The sequence below is a fragment of the Crocodylus porosus genome, unplaced genomic scaffold (genome assembly GCF_001723895.1).
Source record: "Crocodylus porosus isolate Cpor-Errol unplaced genomic scaffold, CroPor_comp1, whole genome shotgun sequence".
Classification (NCBI taxonomy): domain Eukaryota; kingdom Metazoa; phylum Chordata; order Crocodylia; family Crocodylidae; genus Crocodylus; species Crocodylus porosus.
In genome coordinates, this window is record NW_017728925.1 from 4,174,621 (window position 1) to 4,191,546 (window position 16,926).

Genomic DNA, 16,926 nt, shown 5'->3' on the forward strand with positions numbered 1-16,926 from the left:
TCCCCTCACCCCAGAGCAGGTGTGTCAGAGGCAGCTGCAATACAAGCTTCCTCCCTAGTGTGCCTCAAATTTGACTGGGGGATCAGGGAGGGTTTTAATCTCCTTTCATGTTCAGTCCTACACTTCTCTGTTAACATTACCAGCAAGAGAAATAAGTTATGGCAATTTTTTGTCATGTGGGCAGGTGTCCACTAGAAACCAAATATTGAAACCCTGTAAATTTGCTTTGCCCACTGAATGGCAGCAGATTTGAGATGAAAGCTGTAAGGGTCTGATTCTTCTTCCATTTCCATGAATTCTGTGTAGTCAGTTAGTCCAGGGCAATTTTTCTTTGCTTTGTAAGGTTTTTCAGTCATGGGCGTATGGAAAGTTTTTTGGCTTTTTATAAAGATTAATGGTGTTGCACAACCAATTGGATTGCAGTTTGCACATTTACTAGAAGTAGGAAAATGTAGGTGGCTTTTTAATGTTAGCATAGTGACTTTTTCATAATGTGGCCATGTGCTTTATGGAGCAAGGCAGCTACTCTTTCTCCTAATGCAGCACTCTAGTCTGTCTTGATCTGGTCACTGTTGTGGCAGTTAAATTGAATGAACAAAGAACAAAATTGTTTTATCAGATAATCAGCTGCAGAAGCTATTGGACTGACTTGGTGGGAACCCACAGCAGCTTAAATCCACCCTGTGTTTAGGGTCTCATTTTCCCTGGTGCCAGATGCCTCCCACAGATCATCCGCAATTCAGTAGTCCTTCCAGGGCTAAAACAACTGAAAATGAAGAATGAAATAACTCTCCCAAGACCCTTATTTAAAATGCCAGATATGAAATACAAGAAGTGAGAAGGGAATATGCATGATTGTGGTTTTTTTCTCCCCGATCTTTAATTTTAAGTTTTCCCTGAATGATTTTGTGAATAGTTCAAAAAATAATCTTTATCCTTCAGAGTCATTGCTGGCTAAAATAAATACTTGTGCATTGTACTGTAGCTTCTATAGGTCAAAATGCATCTGTGGAAACTGTCCTGGGTTACTTAAGGTGGCAACCATTTGTGTTGCTCTGACTGAATTCTACTTGGAGATCCATTAGGCTGCTTAACTGAAGCACAGTCTCTAGAGAGTATTGGCAAGCTATTTTTAAAAGCTAATCAGCTGTCCATAGTTTAGACTGGCAGTATGCACCTGGGGAGCTATAACAAGCCTTGGCTGCCTCTATTTGGGAAGGAAGGGTATTACTGATGGAAGTTCCTTGCCAGGTAAAAATGCCAGTGCTGAATCCCAAGAGGAGAGCTCTGTATTGCTTGCCATCAAGATATAAAGACCCTTTCCACATCAGATATCCATTGATTTCATCATGAAACAATCAAAGGGGGGAGGGTTTTTTTGTTTGTTTGTTTTGTTTTTGAGGGGTTTTTTTTAGGTGAGGCTGGCATGGTGCAATTACGAGCCATATTATGGCTAGTTTCATGCATCAACCAGTGGCAAATAGTGCTTATTCTTATGGAACAGTGTTTCTCTTTAAATCCTAGCTGAGTACTAAACAGTGGAAGTTCAGAGAACAGTACAAGTACTAAGGTGGATCTTCTTTGGGGGAGGAGAGTTCAACTATCAAATATTGGCGTGAATCTCTGGGTTACACCTGTTCGAGGCAAAGTTGAGCTGAATGCAGAGCAGAGTTTTAGAATCAAAAGGAAGAATGAGAATCCTTTATGGGGGTCCCAAAATCCTGTTCCTACCCCTGTGCTTTATATCCATACCAATTCTGCTCCAAGCAGAAGAGTGGGCATGGTTTTTCTTGGCCAAGGACATATGAGCAGGTTAATCTGCTGCATCGGGTTCAGTTATCTATTATGATTTTTTTTATTTTTTATTTTTTAAACCTGTGAACATATGACACAGCCCTTGAGATGCCATCCTGTGCCAACAGTTGCAAATTTATCCCTGGACAAATTGGGCTATTGTCTCACTCTATCAAATGCACAGCCTGCTTGGTCGGGCACAGTTGATACATTGCAAGTTGTTCCACATTTATGCTTCCAGCTTTGTCTCTATGTTCAAGTGTCCATAGCCTAAAGCAGGGGTTGAATGGTTTTAAAAGGATTCAGAGCAGCCCGATACTCAGTGTGCTGAGCTGTGTTGACATTCCAGCCCCTCCCCTGGGCTATGAGCCCTTCAGAAAATTCCAGGTTCGATTCATAGATATTTGACTTTGACTTTGAATCAAGCTCTAAATTAGACCCACCTGGTCTGACAGCCTAAGCAAGCAAAGGTTAAGCTGGTTATTTTTGTCTATACTTCTGTTCCTGCCTGGCCTCTGGAAGGAAAACAATATGAGGAAGCCCTAACTACAGTTTGATTTAATCATTCAAGAGAATTTGCCAGTGAATTGTTATCAGTTCTGGTTGTCTGGAGAGATGCTGGTTTTGCTTGGTAGAAACTTTTCTGTCAAGTTCATGTTTAGATCCTTTCTGCCTGGGGCTGAAAACTTATTTTTTTTATTGGTCCAGCTGTATAGTTGGGAGAGATGTCAGACAAGGGAAGAACTTCTTATGTTAACACATCCCTTCCTGTTTTGTCTGTAAATGAATTTATAGTTCAGTCTTTTTGCATTGAATCTCACTGTAATTTGAATGGGATAAGTGTTGCTAGCCTGGAAGGTGCTTAAAGTGATTTAACCTCATCCTTACTCAAATGTGATCTCTTCTATGACACGATGGTTCTTAACCCTTCGTTACGTAGGCAAGACAAACTGTCCCTGTCTAGGTTTTATCCTAAAGTTTTGCAGTAGAGCAGTGTTGGCTAGGTTGATAAATTTTTGCTCGGGCATAAAAGGTACCAAAACAAAAGTTCTAGCATATATGTAGTTGTATTGGCAAAATAATGTATTTGTAAGTATTGCTTATTTCACTTAACTGAACAAGTGAAGTGGTGCCAGAGAAAGATGCTCTTTTGCCCTATTACATCTATTCTAGGAAGGTTTGTCAGTACAACTAGCCCAGCAAAGCTTTTGTATTGGGAAAGTGGCCTTTGTAGAGAAATCTTTGCCTGAGATGGGAATGCAGGATTGGATAACATTGTTTGGCATGCAAGGTATTGATGGATGGCCCCATAAATGTAGTTCTGGGTAAAACTGTAAAGACAATTTTCACCTTGACAGTCTAGTTAGAAGAAAAGGACCAGATCTGAGGCTGATTCAAATCATCATGATTCTACTGATTCCAGTGTAGCTATACCAGTTTATACCAGCTGGTGATCAGCCCCCAATAACCAAGTAGTTAAAGTAGTGACCAATTGGATAAGTGGCAAGCAGTGCTGCTGCTATTATTATTATTATTATTATTTGGTGGAGGAGGGATTTGTTCTGATATGCCTAGCCTTGTAGTTAGGCATGCCTTCCTTTTTAAGTCTCAGTAATGTGTGTGTGATAATTCTGTCTCCCTCTTTCTCCAGGGTTTAATGCCATGGCTGCAGATGAAAGTGCCACAGAAAAGCAAGTAGGGGAACCAAAAATGGCAGTAGATGGTGAAACGAATGGCTCCTGTGAGCGCAGCGAAGCTGGTAGCCACCCAAATCCAGCTAAAAACACTCAGGACAATACAAAAGTGAGCCAGCAGGACTCCAGTACTAAGTTAAATAGGATAGCAGAGAATGGCATTTCTGAGAGAGACGGTGAGACTGGGAAACAAAACCACATGAAACCTAATGACTTCACACAGACTTCTGTAACTGGGAGTAATGGATATATTTTAACTAAGCAGATGGCACAGGAGCAGCCACTAAGGACTACCAGCACCTTTGCTTCTCTCACGGGCCATGCTGCGAAAACCCTCCCGGGAGGGGCAAGCAAAGGGAGAACTACGGGCACCTTTTCTCAGATGCAAGCCACAATGCCAGCCAAGCTCGGGGAGGGAAGTAAGGATGTGGATGCTAAGAAAGCCACCCCTGCTAATGCGGAAATCAAGGTCCACAGAGCACGGAAGACCATGCCTAAACCCACCCCTAGCCTGGTAAAGTATATGTACTGCAGTCAGTTGTTGTACTGCAATTGCACTGGGTTTTCTACGTATTCAACATCTGGCGGGTGGCAGGGTATAGCCTCAATATGTGTGTACAAGTGTCATTTGGAGGTAGCCTACTGACCAGAGTTTCTTCCTCCTCCCAAGAGGCAGAGGTGTTAAAATGTCCCATGATATGGGGCTGCCCCTTGTGTTTTCAAATGCATCATTAATCAGTTACCTCTGCCAGCAGATCCATGAGGGAGATTTAATTGCCTTTTTTTGTTGTCTGTTTTGTACCGTAAGCCCATCACTGAAATCCAAAGGGCTGTTTCTGAAACATGTCTCATCCTTGCAAGTTCAACCCAAAGATAAATCATGTATGACTAGTGAGATTCCAAGCCTGATAGGAATCTTTACATAGCAAGAAGTTCCCATCTTAGGACTTATTGCTATGCATCACTGTTGCCTTCAGCTGTCTTAACCAGGCTGGTATTCTCCACGTTTCTTACTTATGTTAATATAATGGTCTTAATCATAGAAGGTGCCCTTTGGAGTGCGTGCATGTCTGTCACTTAGTAAAGGATACAGGTCTTCCTTCTTCCAGATGAAAAATGGAATTGGGGTTAAGTGGAACATTCCCTTCCCGTCAGTCTTGCTCCTTCCTCCTTTGTGCAAACCCCCAAGAGTAGAAATGGGCTTTGTTTTATGCCATAAATGTTGGTAAGCTCTGGCTCTGTTGGACCAAGTAGATGAGTGGCTACCAGATTAGAGGGACTGGCACTGCAGATGACTGGCCTCCAGCCCCTCAGTGCTGTAAATCTAGGGACAGTTAGCTGGGGCCCCAAATAATCTTCATTCTCATAGCTGATTATAGGGGGAAGGACAGATTCGTTGCCGGTACCCAAGTAGAGGAGTTTAAAAGCTAAGTTCAGCATCTTTAAGCCCAGCCAGAAGAAGTTGGAGAGAAAAGACAGCTGTTGAAACGTTGGTGAAGTATTTTCTCATTGGGTACCAAAAGTCTACAGACAGAAAAATGCTAAGTGATCCTCAGGCATCAGTCCTATCACTGCAACACAACAGTAATCTTTTTTTCAGAGGTTGCAAAGATATGGATCACTGTGGTGAGGTAAGGATCAGAAAAACAGGTCCCAGGCAGTTTGCCAAACACAGATGGCAGAAGGTGCTCTTGGTTGCCAGCACCACCTGTGCTTCCGGAAGCAGGTGGGAGTCTAAAGAGCATTTCAAAATTATGAACCTCTTGGGTGCTTAGTGTCAGCAGAAGGGCAGAAACCACCCCTGCTATACCTTCAAGATCATTCCTTCAAACCACTAGCTTCCCCTCTGCCTTCCCCTGATTGCACTTTAGTTCGCTTGCTCTCACCCCTGTTCCCTTTTGGGCTTTTGACTAGGGAAGCCAGATGCTGTGCATGCAGGTGTGATGAAAGTGCAGCATCAAGCTCTATGTTTTCCAAGCAAAGAATTGCAGTCAGAAGTGCTCTGCAGTCTGCCACTGTGGCCCCTTATACACTTGGATTAAGGTAGGGAACCAATGCAGACCCTTGTGAACCCTCACAGGGAGAGGTTCTCCTGGGACAGAGGAACATGGAGTCAGTTTTCCTTTTAAAAGACTAGTACTAGGTGAGGAGACAGGGCCTCACATTTCTTGCCCACTTTGTTTTTTTTTCTTTCTCATTTTACTCTGAATTAAAATAACCTACTGTATCTGACCCGATAGGGTTGAGAGTCTGTTTTAGAAAACGGCCTGCAACTTCTGCCAGGAATGGCATGGCATATTTACATGCACAAAAGATATTTGCTTGTGCATGTGGCTGTTTTGGACATTTACATGCACACTTGTTTTTCCGCCCCCAAAATAAGCAAGCAGTCGTGTGTACCACATTTTCTGTAATTGTATCCCTGACAATCCAGTGTCCATTTCTCCTTTTGGTTTCAGTGGGGAGAGAAGTAAAATACACAGTTCTGCCAAGATAAGCATGATGTTTAAGCTACTGTATTGGAGTCTGAATCCTGGATTTTCAAATGTTGATTTTGTTTCTATAGACAGTGAAATAACTGCTCTGTTTAACTTTCATAATAATTACTTATCTTCCCCTTCTTCCCCCACCAGCTTTTGCCTTCATGTAATTCTCTTTAGGATAGCATAAAACATAAGTAGTTCATGTTTTTTCAGTTTCTCAGTTATTCCTCTCAAGCTACTTCATGACCCCCTCCCCACGGTATGTCAGCATCTTTTAAAGCATCAGACTCCACATTCACACCTGCCTTTTCCACTTGATTAAAGTAAAGCAGATGGGTAGCAGATGAAATATCCCAGGAAATAAGTGTTTACCCTTTGGAGATAACCGTATAAATTGGTTGGTCTTTGAGAGGCCCAGGAGAGGGTGGGGATAGTTTTTTCTCACAAGTGCAGTTAGATTGAGTGTTTCTCTGCCTGGGAACCTATTCCAGAAACAGCTGAAGATTTTTATCATTAGAGCCCTGGTTTGAGATTGTATTGAAATAGTGGCCTTTGTTGAGGTTTTGCATCCACTTTGATTAGGCAAGGTAACAACACAGAGTCAGTATTGTCCGTTCATGTTTTTCTCCAGGTGGGAAGCACTGTTGCTCTTTTCTTTAATGTTCAGTCCACTTACAACCTTGTCAAATTGCATGAAAGCCCAAGGAAAGAAGGAAATCAGCAAAAAAGGAAGGTTTGTTGCATGTTTAGGCTCTGAAAATGCTTCTGTTGCTCATAGGCTTTTTGGGGAAGAGCTCCATGGATGAAAATTTCAAAACTCCAGGGGGCTTAATCTCAGGCTGACATCTCTAAGAGAGGCAAAAAGCCTTGATAACAAACCCTTCTCATACTTTATGTCCTGAAGCACAGGATGCAGTATGGTGGTCAGATCCAGGATGCTAAGTAAGGAGAAACAAGTTCTGTTCTTGAAACTGGCTTACTGAGTGATCTTGGGCAGGTCACTTTTTCCTTTTTTGTCCCATAGTTTCTTCTTTAAAGCTGGGATGATGGTATAGGTCACTGAAGGTTCCCAGACAAAAGGTGCTCTTGTTCCTGCAGAGTGGTGCTTGTTGCATTGTTACCAAGTTTTACTGCTGCTGTTTGCTGAACCTGTTCCATGCTGTGCTGTTCAACGCACATGCTCAGAGAGTAGAGAATTACAGGCAAGTGGCTAGTTAGACTCTTGGATTTTCCAGCCCTCTTATACGCTCTGATTTTGCTGGGGATGGAGCTGAGAGAGTACAGGACATTTCGATTAAGGAGGTTATCTGTCTTGCAGGTGAAACGCTCTATGAGAGCAGAAGGAGTGTTCGCTTCTGAAGGAAAATGAAGTGCATGTAACAACCCTTCTACCATGCACACATCATCCCCATCCCCATCCCCATCCCCATCCTATTGTAGAGAGAATAGACAGGGAGGAAAAGGTGATGCCTGATTTTAAATCCTACGAGGCCCTTTCCTAAGTACAGAAGTTGCACCAGCTTGACTTTAAAACTGTCTACATAGGGACATTTGGGGAAGTCAAAGCGAATCAGTAAATTAGGTGAAGCCAATGCACATAGGTTAAGGCATAAGATACCTCTGTGTGAATGCTTCCATTCAGTTGCCAAGTGCTCTTAGCTCACTGTAGTGTTGGGCTCGTTGGAGCAGTTACTTTGTTCTAAGCCAGTTCGTGAATTTACAGTGGATCAGCTACAACACCCCATGTGGAAGTGGCTAATGTGCAGGTAGCTTCCTCCATCTTTACTTTGCAGCCGTTGCTAATGCCTTTTGTTCATTCAGAGGTGTGATTGCAGTACAGACAGCCATACGCAGCTTAGCTTTGATCTAGTATGGGTAACTTTAGCAGCAAAGATGTGGTTACAGAGGCTTCAGTGCTGGTTACACATCAGAGTTTATATCCAGGGACCCCAACAAGCATGTATATAGAATTATAGAAAATGAGGGTTGGAAGGGACCTCAGGAGGTCATTTAGTCCAACCCCCTGCACAAAGCAGGACCATCCCCAACTAGACCATCCCAGCCAAGGCTTTGTCTAGTCGAGTCTTAAAACCCCTCAAGCAGTATCCACCACCTCTCTGGGTAACCCCTTCCAGTGTTTTACTACCCTCTTAGTGAGAGAGTTTTTCCTAATATTTAACTTAAACTTCCCTTGCTGCAACTTGAGACCATTGCTCCTTGTTCTGTCATCTGCCACTACTGAGACCAGTTCAGCTCCATCCTCTTTGAAACCACTCTTCAGGTAGTTGAAAGCTGCTGTTAAATTCCCTCTCAGTCTTCGTGTACTGCAATCACCCCTCTGAGTGCAGTGTTGAAAGAGCCCAAGTCAGATGGTGAACTTATTTAAGCTTAAACCCATGCAGCTTTTTGCATGGTCACTCTTTTGCTGGTTTAAAAATGTCTTGTGTTGGTTTGGCTTGTGACATAGACTAAACCAGTGTAAATCAAGTTTATACAGATGTGTGTCCACATACAGGTCTGTACGACTCTACCAAAATGCATATATAATTGCACCTCTGTGTATAGATCAAGTCCAAGTGTGCCAGTGCTGTGGTTTGTCTGGTATGGCCAGAGATCAGAACTTGGTTTGTGTTGTAATGTTCTTGTCTATACAATTACCAAGTTTATATTTGTACTCATGTCAAAACCCTCCCCATCATGTTTGAATTTCTGTAAATATAATGGTATTTCTGTGCCAATCCCAACTTAAGTGTGTAGTTCTAATAGCCTTCCTACTTTAGAGAAGGAAATTTTTTGATGCAGTTAAATGCTTATGATGAATCAATATTTCACATAACTCATGGCAAAGTCGTTTCTCAGAGGCTGATCAAGTTGGGGGCTGCTTCTTGTGAATGATTAGGTAGGAATCTCCCTGTTCTTCCATGTCACAGTATCTGGGAAATGAAAGAAGATGTGCTCAGTATTGAGTGTGGTCTCCGGACTTCCCCCATTTGGCTATTCGGGTGAGTCTTTGGCTAATCCGTGTTCTCAAGGCCAGGAACACGGAATTGAGTGAAATTCCCTAGAATATCTTACTTTATTAATAAATGGGATGTGCAGCACAGTGTAGAAGAGAGCTCATACTCGTAAGCTGTAGAAAGCCATATTGGATGTTGGGGATGAATGATGGGGTCGTGCTGATGAGTGCTCTAAAGCTCCTCTGTTATTAAGTGATGTGTGCTACAGGAGGCTTGCCAGTATGTTTTCACTAACAGAGGGATGTATTTTTGGTGTAGTGTTCTTTCATTGCTGCTAACGTGGTTGGTAATGAAGGGCCTCTTAATTGCTGTGTTATTGGCAGAGGGCTATGTGCGGTCTGCCACACTGACACAGAGCTTAATTAGCCAGGCTTTTGCCTCTGGAAATATGCAGAGTATTCCATCTTTTGCCATCTTTAATAACTTCCTCTACTATTCTAAGGGACCTACATGCTCATAATAAATGCACAGTCGATCCATTAAACTACGGACAGCATTTCCATTCAGCCATGTAATGGATCTTTAACTGCGAATCCCTTAAAAGTGTGTTTCTGTTCCAACTTAAGTAGTTTCCTCAGCTGGTCTCCTGATGCGTACATTAAAGATCTTTGTAGTCCTGCATCCTCTGTGACTAGACAATGGGTATCTTGAAGTCCATGTGCGACTTTCAGTGTATTGCTTTGACTTCCTGGCTATCTTCCACAGTGCTTTCCATGAAAGAGTAAATTTGTAGCTCCTCTTACAAAGTAACTGATTACTCATGAGTAACTTTTTCTTACAGAAGTTAGAAACCATTTTCCTTCCCTGTCCTTTTAGTCCTGTCCCTGATATAACGCCCTGGACTTTAATGGATCCTGGGGCTGTTTTAGAAACTGTAATCCTTTTGTGGTGTTGGAGAAGACCTGATGTTTAGATCTGCCCCAACAAGCTAAATATCCAGCCCAGAATTAGTGTGTTATGAGAGCAACCTGACCATTGATCTTGAACTGTGAGCTGTACATGAGGACAGAGTCAGAGTTATCTGCATGTTTGTAACTCACCTTTAAGATAAAGCCTGTTGCAGAAGAATAATGAAAATGCAGTGGATTCAGTACAGTTCAGCTCTGCTGGCCTATTTCAGTCCTATTCTGTACTAATCTCCTGCCTACACAGGATTAGGTTACAGTGTGCAAAACTTAAAGTGAAGTGGGCCACTTGATGGTAGGTGCCCTGCAAATGAGGTACAGGTTTCCCTTGCCAACCACAGTTTTGCCAAACACAGTTTTGAGTATCCGCTGTTAATATGCTGTATACCATTTTGGCTACCACAGTATACAGTTTTGAGTACCCACGGTTTTCCATGGCTGCGCATCAGCCCACCAACTCCCTGGCTCTGCTCATGCCTCTCCTTTTCCCCCCCACAGCCCCTGCTCCTCCAGCCAGAGGTGGTCCCCACCCAGCTGAAGGTGCTCAGTGGGGCAGGGAGCTGCCCTACCTGCGGTGGCAGGGAACAGCAGGCCCACTTGCTGCTGTTCCCTGCCACCCTGCTTCCCTCCCTTGCGACAGCAGGGAGCAGAGCTCTGCATGGCAGGGAGGAGAGAAGCCGTGCGGGGATCTCCTCGCCTGCCACTGCCCCAGTGATGTGCGTCCTGTGCCTGCCGTTGGCTTGTGGGGTGCAGCCCTATGCCACTGCCCTCAGTTTAGTCCCACGTGCAAGGCAGCAGCCCCAGCCAGGCCAGGTCGCGGGACAATCCAAGCTTGGCGGCTCGTCCAGGGGTGCAGGCGGGTAGCTCCCGCTGTCACCAGGCTCAGATTGTATCATGGCCTGGCCCAGCCAGGGACCCATCTGTGGGCTATTTACCAGCCAATCGTGCACCGCTCCCACCCGGCCATTCAGATGGGTGGGGGTGGGGAAGCACTGCAGTGTGCTGCGTGGGGCCAGCTGGTGCATCCCTCCCCTCTCCTTACCTTCTCCCTCCCCCGGGTAAGAGTCGGGTGGCCATCAGAGAGGACATTCAGGTTTTCTGCTACTCTGTCCTCTATTGATATAAAACTGGATGCCTTTATGTCCTCTATTTTTCTCTTTAAGAAAATAGAGTCTGGTTTTATATCGATAGAGGACAACCAGACTGTCCTCTATGATGGCCACCCTAGTTAAGAGCCAAATGCACCAGGGGAGACACTGCTGCTGTACCCTGGGCACACTCTGTCCCTGCCTGCTGGCGCATACCCCCTATAACCTAAGTACCCCTAGGGGTATGCCTATGCCCGGTTGACCACCCTGTGTATTAAAGGCAAGTAAAAATTATTTTTATATGCTAAACTGTACTGTATTGGAGTCCCTAGCCCCATTCTCCCCATAAGCCTTTAGTTTTACCAACCACAGTTTTGTCAACCATGGGTACTTTCTGAAACCTAATCCCCGCGGTTGGCAAGGGAAACCTGTATAGAGATTCTGACTTCCAGATTGCTGGTACCAGCCAGCCTAGTCCAGGCAGGTGTAAACTGGAGGCTCCAGATTTATTAGTCCAAAACATTTCACCACAGCTGAAGTCTCTCCAGCTGCCTGAAGAAGAATCTGGACTTTGAAGAGATGAGGCAGAAACATGCTTGGATTTGCCAGTAACAAATTGGCCGGGTGGATATTTTGCTAGTAAAAGGCTAACCACCACGTGGCTAATATTTGAGAGTCTCTCCCCTTTCATTTCTCCATCTTCATGGGGTATGAAATTGGATGTAACCTTTGAACTCTTCCACATGGGGGTAAAGATGGCCAATCTTCAGGGATTTCTACTGATACTTTTTTTTACTCTGCTCATGAGTTGCAAAGTTTTTCATCTTTAGGTCTCCAGTTCAGATCCTGCTCCAGGCCAGTAGCAGGCAGAAAATCATTACCAGCTACAGAAAGTCAAGTTTGGCAGCCTCTATGAAAAGAGCTTAGAAGGATGTCAGGGTACTTTTGTCCTCAGAAAAACCAATTAGTAAGTGGTCCCTGGAGTCCAAGTTGGCTTAAAAAAGAGTTCTTCCAGAACACGGGGAAGGCAAGTTGCAACAGGTTTGGTTAGTAGCTAGGCCCCATGTACCTGTCCTGCCTGTTCTGCAGTAGAAGCCTTGATTGTCTGAGCTTGTTTTTCCCCAGTAGTAACTGTAGTTGAACGTGTGGAGTTTAAAATCAGCTTTTCCCTCTGAAATGTCCTGGAATGGTCTCTGCTTCTAGCCAGAACTGAGAGCCATAGTGTCACTTCTTTTTGATCAGAAAGGAAGAGAGAGATATACTTACCTGGTACAAAGCCTTGAATAATGACTTTCACAGTTATACTCAGGAGTGCCACAGTGTGTGAGACCCAGCTCTGTTGTAGCAATAGAGAGCCTCCAAGGAAGAAGGAACTTGTGCAAAAGCGGACAGGAAAACCCTTTGCAAAGGGGTTCCCAGTGTAGAGATGCACATGGCCTGATCTGTGCTGACACCAGAGAAGATAGTCTGAGCAGGGCAGAGGAAGGAAAGGGTAAGAAATTAGTAGGTCTGGTGCTACTCATTGCTCAGGACATAGAGCTTCATCCACAGGGCTTCCCAGTCATAGAGATCTGCCCCCACCCCACCAAGGATCGGTTGATACTCCAGTGGGATCCATACTGCTACTTCTGTTCTCTGCTGATAAGCTGTGTTGAGTTAGGAAGGGTGATCTTCTCTGGTAGGTCATGTTGCAATTTCTCCTCCCCCCACAAACAATGTTGTCTATTGTTTTCCAACATAATCCAGACCCACATTGACCCCATTCTGGTCTCATGTTTATTGCTTCCCTCCCCCTGCCACACTCCTCTATTAAGCAAGAGCGGGTTATCATGTGCAGCACCCACGCATGCCCTGTTGTGGCTGAGGCAGTGAAGGATGCACTGGAATAAGTTTGCAGGGTAGGATTGTTTGAGTATATCCTGGAATAACCAGATGAGGTTAAAGATATTTTAGGCTTACTATTCAAGGAAACTCCCTAAAAATGAGATGCAACAGGCTCAGACAATCTTGGCAGGAAAGAGGCGAAAGCCTTTTTTCTAGAAACCTGGACTGGATAGAGAAGAAGAAACTGCTCTAGGGTACACGCACATGTTACTGGTCTGTGGTAGATGGACTAGATGTGGATTTCATGACATCTGTGTAACGAGTTTGCTCATTAGTTTTATAAGGAGAGCAGAGGCTGGCACTGTTTCAGTTGCACTTGTCCTCCTAGTCATCTGGCTGAGGCTGGAAAGAGCAAAAGGAAAGCGTCCTTGTTTTCAAGCCTGGTTTTAACCTTTTAACACAGACCTTTTCTGTGTATGATGGTCCTCACTGAAGGGCTGCTGAGCTCTTTCTTACTCCCTCAGGCTTCTTCGAGGGAACCAGTAGCACCTGAACATATGAATCCTTTTTATGTGTTCAGCATCGCTGAACAAGCCTCCATGTATCAGATTCAGGGACTTCCATAGGCTCTGGAATGACATGACTTCAGACCTAATTAAATCTCCAAATTGTTCTGCAGCAGTTGCTACTGAAAGTCACTGTTTGCCAACAGCTTCCATGCATCAGGAAGGATCCGATTACAAAAATATGTAGCTAATAGTATTTTTCTGTCTTTATTGAGCCTGACAGTGCCTTGCCTCACTCCCTCAAAGATCTGGTCACCAGTTCTCAAGGGTTAAGGGCAAAGAATATGAGCTGTACATGCAGTCTTTCTGTGTGGTGGGGGACTCTGGTGTGGGAAGCAGTGATTTTTTTTCAATGATTTAGGAGTTCTTATAGGAATTTTCATTGTGATCCTGGGTCTAAGGATTAATGAGATCCTTGGGAATATCAAGTGGGCATATATCACATTGCCGAGACTATTATTGGAACACAGATGGAAGTGCTGGTGTCCATATTTTGGATGATAAAAGGTGGTTGGGAAGGATCACGGGATTTATTTGAGGCCTAGAAAACCTGCCTTTAGAAACTAGAGCAGTTCAGTCTGTTGAATTTATCAAATAAAAAAATAAGAGGTGACATGACTTGTCTGTAAGCACCTATGTCTGGAGAGTATTTTTGATGATAATGGGATATTTACTTTAGCAGGGAAAGGCATAAAACATCTAATGTTTTAACAGAATAATTAATCCTTGGAGCAGCTAACTAAGAGAAATAGTATATGACATTACTTTAGCTTTAAATCAAGACAGATAGCCCTCTAAAGTAGACCCTTTAGCTCAGTCTGAAGTAATGGGTTTGATGAAGGGGAATGGCTGGATGAAGTTTTGTGGCCTGTTTTATTTTTTTTGTTTTTTCAGGATGGTTTTGAGCATTATAACACCTGCTTCTGGCCTAATAGGTTATGGCCAGTGCCTGGCTGTCTACATGTAATACTCCTCTGGCTGGCCGTGATTAGAATAACCAGTTTCTTTTCCAGTTTTTTCATCTGTTCACATTACTTGAAAGCAGTATCTGAAAATGGATCCCTGATCCAAGTCTGATGGGGGTAGCAAGGAGATAAGGGGGCTTACAGCCCCCCACTCTCTCTCTCTCTCTCTCTCTCTCTCTTTCTGTGTAGCTGCTTTCAGCTTTTGTTCGTAATTTTTTGTTTCCCATATGAAACAGCCTCAAAACATTGTAACAATCCAATAACAGGGTTGTAGGATTTCTGTAGCACCCTTCATCTACCATAAGGCCTCTCCATAAGGCCATTTGATATCAAGCTCACTTGACAGCTGGGTAAACAGAGACACAGAAGGTTTGAATGGGCTAAGGTTAGTGTAAAATTCTGTCAAATCAGAATGGCATTTGTATCCTTTCTGCCCTGAGGTCAATAACTGCATAGGTTGTAGGACAACAATTAGGCTCTATTAGGGATGTTGGCTCTAAGTCTCTTCTGTAGCATTAGAAAAGTCTCGCACATCTCACGGATGTACATGGGTTAGCTGCAAAATAAGTAGCTCAGGAAATAGTAGCCATCTAGCCATAACAGCATGTGGCTTGGCTAAGGTTGCAAAATCAGCCCAAGAAGCTGGGCACATACTTCTTGGATGGTGTTCACAGTCCAACCTGAGCTCCACCCTTCTACAACTAGATTGCCACAGGTATCCAAAATACCTCCTATATCTATGTTTCAGTGCAGCCATAGTAGACGGAGCACTTGAGATGTGCGCTTAAGAGTTGCATACAATGAAGATGCCTTATTTTCTTCTATTTTTATTATTTATGTTGTGGTAACACCTAAAAATCCTACTCATTGTGTTAGGCATTGTACAAACACAGAAGAAGCCTCTCCCAATATTATGCATCTTCCTTAAAGCCCTAGTAAAATAGTTCTGTGGGAGACTGTTGCCTTTCTAAATTCACCTTCTAATGCAGTGGTGCTCAACTTTATTAGAAGTCAGGCACCCCTCAGAAACTCTCTCCCTCGTTTTTTAACTACAGAAAAATAATAGGGCAATTCTTTTGTTGCAGAGAACTTAGATCACAAGAAATCAAAATGTACGTAAACATTATGAATTCCCATTTGAAATCTCTGGGTTTATCTTGTGAAACGTGTTTGCGCACCTAACATATTACTTGTGTTGCATAGTACCCTGCAGCACTGCTGAAAGGATCTCAGGGCACACATGGGTGCTGTGGCACACTCGTTGAGAGTTGTTGCTGTAGTAAGTCAGCTACACTGACTCCATTTCAGGGAACAGGCAGATGTGTTGCATTAGCTTGTTTCTTCCAGAGGTGATCAGATGCCTGTGCATCTACTCTATTTTTTTAAATCATAGTTGCTTTGGATGAGCTATCTCTCTTCTGTACGGTCCTATGCTTTAAAAGGAAGCCGTCATCAAGGGACAAGTGGCTTGAGAGAATGTTGTAGGCATTAGACAAAGCAATATTGCATGGATATGACAGCTAAGGATGGAAATCTAAAATATTACTTCTGGATACACACTCCCATCTTCAGATGTGGGAGTGTGTTTGTGTGGAGGGTGGGGATTAAATTGGTTGTCTGTTTGTTTTTGATATATCTAGCAACCTTTAATCTGGATGCAAGGACTCATTTTAAATGTTTTAATTTTTCTCTTCTTTCCTCCTTCCAGCATGCAAATAGAGACCCCAAAGAAGGGAGAGATGCCAGAGATCAAAAAGAATCAAAGGAAGAAGGCAACAAAAGTGTCTTGGAGTTTGGGAAGCCAGCGCCGTTGCCCCCTCTCCCAGGCCTTCATCAGTTGCTACCTCAGAACCAGAGCTATATGGCCACCACAAAATCACAGACGGGTAAAATGAGGAGAGCTAAAAAGATACCTCCTTTATTATATGTGAGAAGAGACAACTGAGGGCTGAGTCTTGCTATCTATTTTTTCTCTGTATATTTGCTATTATAACTAGCATCAGCAGCCATAGTAATGAAAATCAGACTCTCATGGACGCCAGTTATTTAAATAATTTTACTTTGATTCTCTCTGAGTTGAATTGTTAAGACACCTGAAGCCTGTTGACATGACTGCTCCTGCCTTTAGTAGTAGTGGAGTGGAGTTGCAATGGTGGGAAAGTGGAGTTGCAGTGATGGGAAATTTTTAGGGGAGAGAGAGCCAATCTTATCTTCAGTGTTGTAACTGAGCCTTCATTTACATTGCAGATGCTAATTTTGTAATCAGGATTGTGATCAGGCTATATTAGAATATTGTTCATTTGCTCTGGGCTCTGTAGGGAGAAAAATGTATTTGCTGTTAAAGAACCATGTTTTTCCCTAGCTGGATAACTACAGTGAGATCCACTGGCCCCCTTAACATGAAGGAAAGAGAATAAATGAGGCCCTAAAAGGCCCTGTACCTGGCCAGGGGAAAATTCCTAAATCCAGGCAAGAAAGCTGCCCTCTGAGGAGCTGGAGACCCCAGTGACCCAGTTGGAAGAGTGTGTGGAAGTGGGGACTTGGTCTCCTGCACTGTTGAAGTTCTGGACAGTGTCATTGTTCATAGTGT

General features: G+C 43.6%; 1 protein-coding gene across 11 annotated transcripts in view; it reads left to right on the forward strand.

The window, feature by feature from the left end:
- EHMT1 (euchromatic histone lysine methyltransferase 1) overlaps window positions 1-16,926 on the forward strand; it is a 154,321-nt gene that overhangs the window by 81,028 nt on the left and 56,367 nt on the right. For all 11 annotated transcript variants that reach the window (XM_019540600.1, XM_019540598.1, XM_019540602.1 and 8 more), the window contains 2 exons: window positions 3,446-4,002; window positions 16,045-16,222. In XM_019540600.1, coding sequence (XP_019396145.1) covers window positions 3,446-4,002; window positions 16,045-16,222 — 735 coding nt within the window. The remainder of the gene's footprint in view (window positions 1-3,445; window positions 4,003-16,044; window positions 16,223-16,926) is intronic.